The 13,454-nt window shown below is 26.4% G+C and overlaps 1 protein-coding gene and 1 long non-coding RNA gene across 2 annotated transcripts; one reads left to right on the top strand and one right to left on the bottom strand.

The window, feature by feature from the left end:
- The first annotated feature begins 1,901 nt into the window (after positions 1-1,901).
- On the top strand, positions 1,902-2,370 carry LOC129606356 (uncharacterized). Its single transcript, XR_008696762.1, has 2 exons — positions 1,902-2,090; positions 2,201-2,370. It is a non-coding gene; the product is annotated as an uncharacterized LOC129606356 (long non-coding RNA).
- Positions 2,371-2,447: 77 nt separating this feature from the next.
- On the bottom strand, positions 2,448-3,937 carry LOC129606355 (pre-mRNA-splicing factor CWC25 homolog). Its single transcript, XM_055516652.1, has 2 exons — positions 3,752-3,937; positions 2,448-3,703 (listed from the first exon to the last, which is right to left on the bottom strand). Exons 1-2 carry the CDS (start codon positions 3,837-3,839, stop codon positions 2,469-2,471), a joined length of 1,323 nt encoding a protein of 440 aa, XP_055372627.1. The 5' UTR covers positions 3,840-3,937; the 3' UTR covers positions 2,448-2,468.
- Positions 3,938-13,454: the final 9,517 nt, after the last annotated feature.

The following is a 13,454-nucleotide window of genomic DNA, read 5'->3' as shown; positions in this document are numbered from 1 at the left end:
TATTGTACCGTACCGTACTGAAACTTTTTATAAAGCAATATGGAAGTCATGGGTATTTTGGTTTTCAGTATAAAATTTCAACTTTTAGAAATAAAAACTGTTATTTAACTCAAAATTTTTAAATAATGATTTGCCGCTTTTGTACTGCAAAAAGTCAGCGTTTTTAATTGTAGAGATGTAAAAGAGCTTCACTAATATTTGTTCATTAAATTTTGTGCTGCCATTAATAAGAAAAAATTTTTATCTTAAATTTTAAGTATAAGACAGCTTAAAATTTCTCAACAATTTTAATTTGTTAATAAATAAAAACCTTTTAAACATAAATGCAAGTCAGGCAAGTTATTTCAGCAGAACGTTTTTATTTTTGGGACTGCTTTTTCCAGATTTTAGATTTTCTGTTACAGAATTGCGCTTTTTGTAGTCAAACTGAACAATCTGCAAACTTGAACATACTGACGAATCTGCAGAAAGTTAGTATGTATTTTACTTTTTGATTTGTAATATACTCGTGCAATTCTTCAATATTTTTCTATTATACTCTTGTGATTTATAATCATCTGTCGTATCGCATGCAAATGTCGCATGAAATTATGCTATCATGTTTATTGTTATTCTAGTAGTCGTAGACTTGAAAATTAAAAGTGGTACCAATCTTAAAGTGATAGCAGATATCAAAATCGCGTATGCTCTTTTCGTAATACTTTTCATACGGAAAGAGCACGCGAATCCTTTAGAACTTTAAACACAATTGTCACTTTCGAACATTTTAGTTTGGATTTTTCGGCCTATCATTCAGATTTTTCGTCTCTGAAAATATTATTGCGAAAGTCTAAGTTTTTCAAAAAATAAAACTAAACAATGTAAGTGTTACATTTTTGCTTTATTTTGCTTTATTAAATTAACAAAACCTTGAATTTCAAATATACTGCAATTAACCAAATTTTTGTAATTAATAACTATAATTATATGTCAAAATAAAATACAAAACTATTCGAGTTTAAAGAAATAGCAAAATATCACTGTGCCAAATTTGCTTTGCTTCTCTTTTCTCGACTTTGCTCCTTTCCAGTTTTATCCTTATGGAGCAGAACTTTTGATCAATACAAAATTCGGTTATAATAAGTAAAATGGTTTGCTGAGCAAGAGCAATATTTAAATCTTTACTTGTATAAAAAGTCTTTTGCTATCCATATTTGTTTAAAAAATTAACAGTAAGCGCCTCCTTAATTTATACATACATTTATTTATGTATAACTATTTTAAAATAATTCAAATGTTTTCTTTGAAAAAACATTAAGAAATGTCAAAAACATAAATTTTAGAAAATGCTGCCAGTTTAAATTTTTTGCGATACGATTTTGTTGCATAGTACCAGTGTTCCCACTTGGTAAAAACAAAATGTATCCGATTTCAAGAAAAAAATTTATCCAAATCGATCTTATTTTTTATAAATAAACTCATAATTAATATTAATTTGCTTTATTCAACAGGTTGAGTTTTATTATTTATAATAACTTCTTTAAGGAATCACTTACAACTTCTTGTGCCTATATGTGCCGTAGCTGTAACAAACTATGCGGTACTAGTGATTCTTTAAAAAATGAACAGAGCCCGGAAGGTTTATAATCAATTTTTTAATGTTTTAATAGCACAGAACTTTAACTGTTTGAATATAACCACTTGTAAAGTAGCTAAAGATTGAATTTTAGCTATTTCTAATTAAAAATTTGAACAAAGTTGATCTTGCGACAGATTTATGATGTTGACCTCTGTAGATACCATAAGAATATGTATAAATCACAGCTGATGAACTGTCTCTTTCTTTTAGGTTCAGGCCTGTATTTCTGTCAGTCGTGCTATAAACGCAACTATTGTTATCATAAAAAATCAAAAATGTCAATATATGATGTTAGGGATTTGGGATGTCATTCTAATTTTATTTATCAACTTGTGAAGAGGTAGGGAAAAGAAATTGAGCTTACGATTTTTCGCTTAAGTGTAAATATTTTCTTTAACAAATTGATAAAATAAATCTGCAAAATGATTAGAATCCCTTTTGGTAAAAAGCATGTTCAAATCTTAACTTCATTGTAAGTATACATAACTTTTTTTTATTAAAGTCAAATGTTTTGGGTTATGTAATATATAATTGTCTTATTACTTGTTTTATATTTTTGAAAAACTAATATTAATTTTCAAGTGTACCATCAGCTGCAACCTTTGGAGGTGCGGGATTTTTAACATTATTATATTTTACTGATTGGAGAGCTGTATTGGATCACGTTCCATATTACAGTGGCAAATTTGTCAAAAATGATTAAAAAGAACATGAATTGTAATATTAGTTAAATAAATAAATCTTATAACTCAGTTAATTTGTTTATTATAACTAAGGAGAAATTAAGTTCTTTAGTCTGCAGTTGAGTTAGATAATAAAACCAATGATATAGGATCTTAATTAGTTAAATTTATTTTTTTGCAAAATTTGAATTCATAGAAAAAGAAGACCTTTGTATATTGTTTATTTTTGACTTAATTCTTGATTCCACAGAATTGTTCGAAGAAAGTGCTTTTTTAAATTGGTTTTTCGCGAACTGCTCATCGTATTGGCGATTCTTTTGAGCTAATTCTTCTTCCTCACAGTCTTTGCGATACTTCCTAACCTTACTGGCTCTTTCTTCATCGCGTTTTGCCGCATCTGCCATCATTTCTTCTAACCGTTTCTGCTTTTCTTCTGCACTTCGCTTAAATTCCTTTTTGTCGTTAATTTTATACTTTGGACTACGATCAACATAAGTAGTGTTTTTACTTCTATGAGTTTCAATCCTTTTTGTTCCATAATTTTTGCCAATAAATTTTTTATCTGCATTTCTTCCTAATTTAAAAAGCATTCTTTCGGAACTATTTGATCTACTTCTAGAAAAGTTTTTAATTTTTCTGTAAAATTGCTTCGTATTAGGTGAACCGGACGGGTTATTTCTAATTTTTTTAGTGTTGAGTGGATCATTATGCAAATTATTCCTTTTATAGTCTCTTTCCTTGCATTTGAAATTTTTGTCAGAAGAGCTGACTGAAGTGTTCGAATATCTTCTAACCCTATCCTTTTTCAAATGTGTCAATGATTTATCAACACTTATAACATCATCAATGTTCCGTTTTGATTTAGTTTTCTCTTTTTTATTCAATTTTTTTATTAAATCATCCAATTGCGTATCTTTTTTAATAGCTTGATCTAATGAATTTTTGATTTTTTTATATTTTTTTTCCAAAAGTTTATCTAAATCCTTTTCATTATCCGAATTCAAATCACTTTCACTTGACGATGAAGAGCTGGAGGACAAATATTTTTGTTTTTTTTTAGATTTCTTTTTCTTCTTACTTTTTCGATTTTTTGTTCTCGAAAGCAGCACTTGCCTTTCCGTTTTTAATATTTTGTGAATTTCTTTTAATTTAACGGGGTTTTCTAATATTTTACGCCTTGTTTCCATTTCCTTTTGTTTAATTGCCATAAGAGGATCTTCCATTAACTTCCTTTGTATATCGACTTGCTCATTATTTTGAAGATTTTTATATTCACGGATTGAAAATGGAATACATTCATATTCAACATGATTTTTTGGCACTTGAATACCAAATACTTTCTCTTTTTGCTCAGCTTTTTCTTCACTATCCAATTGTTCAAAGTTTCTATCAATTGGTCGACCTACAAATTTGAAAGTTACTTCATATCCCCTTTTTATGGTTTACTTACCAAGCAAATATTCTTCGCGATTAAGCAAATCGGAATTCCCTTTATACATCCATTCTAATTTTTGGGTATCGTCCTTTTTTGATGTCATTTTAGTACTTTTACTTAATATTTTCACACAAAGAATTAATTTGGGTAAATAAACAAATATTAGAAATTAGAACCGATTCAATTGCTATTGTGAGTGGTCAAGAGCAATTGACAGTACTATCGATATCATCGATACTTTTCAAATATTCAGACTTGATGTTTTAAAAGTCAATATAACGGAATTGTTATATTACTTATGTATTGATTAAAGTTTTGTAGAAGCATAATTAAATTTTTTAAAATGGAAAAATTAAAAGGCAAGAACGTGACAAATATTCAATCAGTTTTATGAATACTGAAACAATATTTTTGCGCACATATTTTAATAAAATATTATATTCGTTTCCCCCGGCTATTTGAATATTATATTATGGAAAGCTTTATTAAGATTATTCTAATCTTTATAGGTTTAACCAACAAATTAGAAATACTAAAGAAAGGAGCATTTTTGTTTCTATTTCGCTTGCACTCCCTAAAAAATTGTAACTTGAAAAAAAAAAACACATTGAAGCCAAAAAATTTATGTAAGTTTTTTCTTTGTTCTTAGCATTGTCAAATTGAAATTGAAATTGAATGCCAAATGTTTTTTTTCTACCAAAAGGCGACTTTGGTATAAATAGTAATCAATGAAATTTTTGTGATTTTATTCGAAGCATATCTATTTAAGAAGCAGTTCGACTTTCCGTTTACATGTCATCAAAGATTGACCATCATGATTGAAATTGATGAATATTGACTATGCAAGCATCGTCAATCAATCATTCCCTTCAAACTTTTGATTGACGAAAAAATAGAAATTGATTCTATTTTCGTTAATCATTTTTGACAGAAATAAAAAAAATATGGCATAAACATAAGTTTTTGAATAAAATGGTTGTGGTCAACTGTTCTAATGTTTTTTTTGGTTGCGATTTGTCATTTGATAGTGGAGTGGCACTTTTTAAATTTATAGTGCATATAAAAAAAATAATTGATTGACGATGTTTACATCAACGAATTAGAAATACTAAAGGAAGGAGCATCTTGAAAAATTAATGAAGTCAATTTTTTTCTAGTTGTCTCTTTTTTTGTTTTTTATTTTATTTCCTTGTCTGGCATCTACTAAAAATATGTAAGAAGGAGTAGTTGAAAAATTTTTTTAAAGTAAAAACTAAAACATTATTTCAAAGTATTTTTTCGTTTTAGATATCTCTAAAAAAATCAAATTTAAACAAAACTCATTATTTTTTTTTCTCTTTGAATTAATTTATTTTATAAATTGCAAATAATTATAAATATTTAAATATCAGAATATTTTATGACCCTCGAAAATGAACATATTTTTTTAAAAAGTTTGGGATATTACCATTTTTTTTTGAAAATTTTACCGAACAACTCTAAACAATAAAAGTAACAATAAATATAAATATATACACATTTTAATGACTCTAAACCTGTCTATTTTTTATTAAATCTTTATTAATACTATTATTTTATTAAATTTTAATTAAGTACATGGTATGTTGTCGTATTCTGCCTTATTCAAGCAAATTTTTTTTTAAATAATTCACGCTAGTATTTTATTTTACTTACTGAAATCAACGACATCGCCGTCATCATACATTTTTTTAGTGACCAAATCTTCACTCTATAATGGGAAATAGTATAACAAATATAAATTTTTTTTTTCATCAATTCTAGGTAAAATGTGCTTATACAATAAGATCAAATTGAAATATTTGTTTGTATGCTACATTTTATCAATCACAAACTCATTTTGCTTAAAAAAATCCGGTCCTGGTAAAATTATCTCATCTGAAGTATTTATAATTTAAAACAAAAAAAAACTGTTGAAATGTTTTCTTTGCAAAATTAAAAATTTAATTAAATTACAAATTATGAATTAATCAAAGCACTATTGAATAAATATTTCTTATATTATTGAAATGAATAATATTTACATGTGCATATATGGTATAGTAAAACTAATTTAGACCTATACAAGTTTTTAATTTTCTACAGATATTTTTCTTTTTTTCATTTGACACATTTTTTTATAAGTTTTTATAAAATAATATTCTTTTTTTAATGCTAAAATATTTTATAATATTTTATGATTTCTTGTTCACAAACTGCATTAATTTTATAAATAAAATAACAAAATTTCCTTTGTTTACTTTCTATACAAGCGCGACGTACTTTTCTAAGAAAAAAAAACAACAACATTTGGATTTAATTTTAATTTCAGTTTGACAATGTTTAGATCAAAGAAAGGGACTTATCTGAAGGTTTTGTCCAAACTCTGTTTTTCTTCAAAATTCATTCCAGTACAAGGTGGCAAAAGTGATGTATTGTGAAAACAAAGTGATTGAAAAAAAAAATTAAGCATAAAAATACAAAATTAATAACAATTTATATGACATTTAAAAAAAAATAAATTTAAAAAAAATTAAATATTTTTTATTGTTTTGTTATTATATAGTTTAAAAATATTACCATCTTCCACTGCGGATTTTTGCATCACTTCCATAATTTTTTCCCCTTTCATAGTTTTTCGGTTCTCTTTTATGCTCATCGTGTAATGGTTTTCTACATATCAATTTTTCCAGTAAGAGCGGTGTTATCCAACTGTTATTTCTGTCTCTAAAACGGAATGTTTTCTTACTTACTTCTTTTGCTTCTTGAATACCTTTAATTAAAACATTAATTTCCGTTACCGTTGTCCACCTATTTTCTCTTTTACAGTCTGACGTAGTCGAGCATAATCTTTTCTGTATTATCCATGTTTTCATAGGCAACTTTTTGGACATCCCTCATTTATAGCAACTATAGCTAATTGATGATCCGATAAATTATTACTGTTACAAAATAGAAAAACTGTTCGTTTTTCTATTTTGTAACTAATAGTGAAATTATTATTAATATTTGTAATTATATCAATTAAGCTCTTTTTTTTTGTTGTGTTACTCTTGCTTTTTCAATTTTGTTCACTATGTAATATCTTGCAGTAGCTATCATATCTTTATATCTCACTAATATGTTATTATTTTCAAGTAAATTCAAGTTTCTACCAGTAAAGAATAAATGCTCTGAATTATTTGCTTGTTTATTTTCTAAATATTCTATAAATAAATTGCTGTTTTCTGCTAGAGCTTAATAAATGTACCGATTTTTATTTTCAGTTTAACATTTTGAATTTCATTAACCGTATAATTTTGTTTTAGTATTCGCCTCTTTTTTGCACATTTACAATTTAAAATTTTGAACGTCTCCATTTAATTTTGACTTAAATAATATCTTCAAAATATAAAAAGCATTCAACTGTGATTCAACTTTAAGTACCGTTTTTCGAAAAATAGTGGCTTTGCAACAGAAGTATTACTGTTAAAATGAATGCGGATTCTTGTCACCATTGTAAGGGCTCCTTTAGAACGGATCATGGTATAAATTGCGAAGGAGTTTGCGAAAGTGTTTCCATTTTGTTGTAAAATGTTCCGGTTGGATCAGTATGTGTGAGGATTGCATTGTTTATATTAAAAACCTTGATTTGGTCATGAAAAATGTGCAAGATAACGTTAATAAATGTGAGAATTATTTAAAAGAACACAGCTTGTATTTTGAGAGATCATTGAAAAATCACGAGGAGGAAATCATAAAACTGTTAGAGACTGTTGATCATGGGTATGTTGAAAGACTGGACTCCGTAAAATCGGTGTAATAGTAAACAAACTTTTGACTACGTATCATTTGAGGATGCTGCCAAATCAAAAGGTAGCGTTCTACATAAAAAAAACTATAAAAGAGGTGCCACATATTGAAAAAGATAATTCTTTAATTTTAAGACCTAATAATTTAAAGGTAAACAAAATTTATTTAAAAAATAAGGAAGATATAACAAAAAATTTTGATCCCATAAGCTTAAAAATTTTGAATATAGAAAATAGCAATAATCTGTTATTATTAAGTCATCAGGTATTGAGGACAGAGAGGAAATAAAAAACGAATTCGAGAAGTCCCTAAATGGTAATTATGATATAAAAATGCCAAATAAGTACATACATACCAAAAGTAATTATCTCAAATATGAAATTTAAGCATGAAGATCTCGAACTAATAGAAAAGTTAAGGAAGGATAATGCGATTTAAGCGAATGCGAAATTGAGGTACTTAGATAAAGTATGTATTGAATTAAGGTACTGAATAATAATGTTTTCACTAAAGTATTAATGGGAGAAAAATTAAACATTGCTTGGAAAAGATGAAAAGTTTTCGATGGTTTAATATTATGTTTTGCTGCAAGTGTGTTGTGTTTCAACCACAAGACGTCTGAATGTAAGAAAGATAAGATTTGTCTGAAATTTTTTGGAAAACATGCTACTAAGAACTGTGATAAGGAATCAAAAAAGAATGTATAAATTGCATTAGAGAGAATGAGACTCTAAGTTTTGATCTTGATATTTGTCATTTTACTTTCAGTAAACAATGTCCTGTTTATCGGAATAAATTTGAAGTTAAACGAAAAAAATACGCTATTAACAATTAATGAATGCAACAAATGAAGAAAATAAATATTTGAAAGCAATATATTTAAACATACAAGGTCTAACCAGTCATATTGCTTCACTCGAGGAGTTTATTATCTTGATAATCAACTCAACATTTGACTTGATTATGTTGACTAAAACACATATCGCAGAAGATATCGGAAACTGTGAATACAATTTGAAGGGATATAAATGCTTTACGTGTCTTTCAAATTTTAGACATACTGGTGGTGTGATTATATATATTAAAAATAATTTGAAACCAATTGAAACTAGCTCTTTAAGTATTGATTTTAAATTGATGACACATATCAAGTATATTGAAAGAAAAATTTCAGACAAATCTTTTGATCAGAAAATTATGTGGAGAACGATTTAGAATTTAGTTTTGAAATATTTTAAGTGAATATTTTAAGTGAAATCAATATAAATGATCATATTATCAATGAGGAAACAGAAATCGCAACTAAATTAAATGAGCCTTTTATAAAAATGTTATAAATGTTTTATATATAAATTAATTATGTTGACAATATACAAGAAGTAAATAGTTTGCTTAAATTAAGACAAATTTATATAGACGAATTAGAAAGTGTTATACGTGAAATGAATTCTAAAAACGAATATGTTGGTTTAAAGACAAATATTATCTTAGACTGCAAAGATGTTTCTCTTCCAATTTTGACTGATATTATAAATAAATCCCTGAACATTTAAGGCTAATAACATGTTCATTTTTATTTTTGAAAAAAATTTGGAAAAAGTAGTATATCTATAGGTTGAAAATTATTTAATGCAAGTAAGTATTCTGTGTGAGGAACAATCAGGTTTCAGAAAGGGTCACTCTACAGAAACATCGTCAAATTGGATTATTAACGAGAGCAATGTTCTTAGATATTAAGTTAAATTACTAAAAAAACTGATTAAATATGGCATTAGAGGCAGTAAGCTGAAATGGTTTGAAAATTTTTTGCAAATTAGGAAACACAGCACCAAAATTAATCGTACTATTTCAACAAAAAATCAATTGAATTAGGAGTTCTCCAAGAATTTATTCTGGGAGTTATTTTATTTTTAATTTATGTAAATGACATAAAATGTAATATAAGGTATTCGAATGTCTCACGTTTTGCTGATGATACTTTGGTTTATATTGTTGGAGATAAAGTGAATGACACGCAATCGAAAATAAATAATGATCTACATAATCTTTGCAACTAGCTGTGTATGAATAAATTAAAATTAAATATAAATAAGACGAAATGTATGCTTATAAATAACTCTAATTCAAATTTAAATATTAAAGTTAATGACGAAAAATTGAATGTGTGCCAATTTAAAGTACTTGGGAGTGCATCTTGATAACAAGCTGAGTTTTAAATTGCATGCAGATATGATCTGTAAGAATATTGGTAAAAAATTGACTTTTTGGCTAGAATTAGGAAAAAAATGTCCAAGAAATGTGCAATTTTAATCTCCAATTCAACAATTTTTTCTCACTTTGAATATTGTTCATCTATTTTTTTTATGTGTAACCGAGACAAATTGAATGGACTACAACGTTTGCAAAATAGAGCCTTGAGGATAATTTTAAAAGTTCAAAGGCGCATCAATGTGGATTACATGTTAAAAGAACTTTGTTTTGTGAGTGTTATCCAAAGATTGAAGTTTAATGCTTTGATATTTGTTTTTAAATTAAAAAACGACATGCTACAGGCATGTTTGAAAAGAAATTTAAATATGGTTGGCGGTTTTTATTATTTAAGAAATAAAGGGGACTTAAGACTTTCACTCTACCGTAGAACTTGATCGCAAAACAATGTTTTTTACCTTGGAGTTCAAGTATTCAATTCTCTTCAGATGCTCGCACCATGTCTTAGAAAATGATTAATAAATTACCAGTTAGTTTGCATGCAACTAGTCTTTAAATTTCATACTTATTTAAACATATTAATTTTTATAGCTTTATTATATTTTTGTAACTTTTTCACATTTGTTATCTTTAATAATTTCAAATTTTGTATTAAATATAATTGAGCTAAAAGAAAGATTATGCAATTATTTGTAAATAAAAGTTTTTAATTAAATTATTTGTTGAACCTAATAAATTAATTAAGAAAAACCGTTTCTCTTCTTTACAAACTACATTAAAAGGAATGCTTTTTTTCACTAAAATTGCAGTACCACCTCCCCTATTTACTTCTCTGAAATTATATACCGCTGTGAAATAGGGATATAGTGTGAATCAATTTCGTTATTATATACCTATCCACACTTCTTTTAACACTACTACTAATTTAATTTAAGTATTCATGCTTATATTTATTTCAAATAACTTAATTTTCACTTAAATTGAGTTTTCTTATAATTTAATTTTAAAGTCCTCTCAAATATCATATCAAAACCATATCAAACTTTGACCCATGTCTCAAAAGAGCAAATTTTTCATGAAGAACGTTTTGCCCCACGTGCGACTTTATATCGCCTATTTATGAAACTCTGGGGAATTTAGTTCAACGCAGGTCAAAAAAAATTTAAAAATAAAATAATTATATATTAACAAGTCTATGGAAATTTTGAAAAATTTTATTTTAAATGTTAATTGACGAATTTATGTTTAAATGTTAAATGTCATAACTAATGACAAAATAACTCCGAAAACATAAGATTTATCTAATGATCGACCATGTAAGTGGAATGAAGTTAATGTGATTAAAATTGGCTGTCAACCTCAATCCCGCTTTATCAACCGGCTTAATTTTATTTCTCGAAATAGAAAGTGGCACAATTTAGAAAATGCTTGATATAACACGATTTGAAAATGACGTAATTGGGCATACTACAAAGAGCCCACGGTTATTTCCATGTTATTGTAATTAAGTTATTGTATCTTAAGATACCAAAAAATATCAAAACCCGAACCACTTTATAATGTATTTTCGCGAAATTATTTTTCTGAAGCTTAAATTTTTTTCTTCTTTTTTTGCTTATTTTGAAAAAAAACCAAACCTAAAGCCTAATAATTTTTATATTGATTTCATAATTATTTTTATATTTACATATTTTTAATTTTATAAATAAAAGTTGAATTTTTCTTTGAAAAATTCATATGTATCAAAAACTTAAATTTCAACTTAAAATTTTGACTAAAATTTTAGCTAAATATACATATTTTCGAGTTTTTCTGCAGGAGGAAAAAGAGTGCCATTTTCGTTACTAATTTAAGAAAATATTACCAAAATAACATCTGGACAAAATTAAAGAAAAAACTGATGGAAAGAATCAAAACGATGAAAAATCCAGGATGTCCTTGAAACACTCTTTTCAAATTTTTTTTTATTAAGCTACCTAGGAAAAAACAAGATTAACATACTTAGAAATTAAAAATAGAATAACATACCTAAGAAAAAATAAATTTGGCTCTTAGTTAAAGTTCACTTTATTTTTTTTTTTTCCTTATTCACTCCTAGAAGGAGCATAGGGCTAGCCTGCGGTAGTTTTTATTATTTATATTGATTTACAATTATTTGAGGTTATTAATATTTACTGTTTATTTTTCTTAGTTCACTTTATGCGATTAGAAAACTATACATACTTAGCTATACATAAGGTGGCAAATAATTTTATTTATACATAAGGTGGCAAGTACTCGTTTTTGAGCTACAGCCTGTTGAAAAAAAAGGTACCGGACCTTTCCTGCATATAAATAAATGTTTATAACTTCTAGACCAAACAATACAGAGTTATCATTGGGAGCTTGTTTTACAGGCGATTTTTGCAGAACAATCTTAATTTTTGGTCCACAATTAATATGATTTGTTCGAGATATAGCTCGTCAAAGTCAGAATTGTTGTTTTTTTGTTTTTAATTTTTTTTTACAAAACTATGTATAGTCTTTATGGATAATATAGTCTTTTGATGTAATTAGATTATATGAAATAGCTTTTATGAACAATAGACCTAAGTACTAGATTAATAAACAGGTACTACAGAGGTGAAAATTTTGACGCCCAAATAGAAAATGAGCTGAGTTCCCATTTTTACTACTAATTTAAGAAAATATTACCAAAATAACATTTCCTGCTAAAAAATTTGGATTCTTATCATAGCATTTCTTTCTCATTATTAGCAAAATTTTTATTTTTGTGATAATCTAATTAATATTTAAAAAGTTTTGTAACAATAAAAATTAATATAAGAAAAAACTATAACTACATTTAATAAACTAAAATATGTAATTGAAAAGTAAAAAAATTAAATATTTGGAGAATAAAGGTAAACTGCTGCGTTAAAAACTGTAGAGTTTATAAACATTTCCTTTAAATAGGTAAATATTATAAGATACTGACACTTAAACAAATTTATTTTTTAAATATTGCTTAAATTATTTGGAGTTAAAAGTAAAAGCTTTTAAGGGAGAAGTTGCCTTAAAAATGGACTCAAAATATCAATAGCTTAAATAACTAACATTTGGGCACAAAAAAAGAAAGAGAAAAAATTGTGTCTTAAAGATGTCGTTTCTATAAAAAATTTTTTAATAATATTTAAACAAAGAATAAGCCTCTAGGTCTAAATTGTCATATCAAGGTAAAATTACATGCAACACCATTTTTGTGTTTTTTTTTGAAAAAAAATTTGTTAAATTGTTTTCAATAAATTTGCATGACAAACGAAGATAAGTAAACTTCGGCTTTAAATGGGTTAAAAAGTACATACATATAATTCTTGGAAATTTTAAAAAATAACTAAAGTAACATAAAACATAATTTCAAAATGTGCATATGCATGTAATAGGTCTTTTTAATAAACGCAGTATGGCGCGATATATGTATGTATAGCGAAACCTGAGTTCTATTTGTGTTCATAAACAAATTAATGCGAACCCAATAGCGAAATTATCACAAGTAGCGCAGTTTAATCATATGAACAGCTTTGGTTTTATAGAATAGTTAAAAGTATATTCCACATTTATCACGTTATGTTTTTGCAGTATCGTGTTTTGTAGTTACCTATTTTGCAGAAATATTAGAGCTTGTTAATATTATAAAACAAGTACGAGTACATTAAACTTATACAGTTTCTTATAGATCGAC

This window comes from Condylostylus longicornis, unplaced genomic scaffold (assembly GCF_029603195.1).
Source record: "Condylostylus longicornis isolate FDR11 unplaced genomic scaffold, ASM2960319v2 ptg000018l, whole genome shotgun sequence".
Classification (NCBI taxonomy): Eukaryota; Metazoa; Arthropoda; class Insecta; order Diptera; family Dolichopodidae; genus Condylostylus; species Condylostylus longicornis.
The sequence above is the reverse complement of the archived record's forward strand: the minus strand, read 5'-3'. Positions and strand labels throughout refer to the sequence as shown.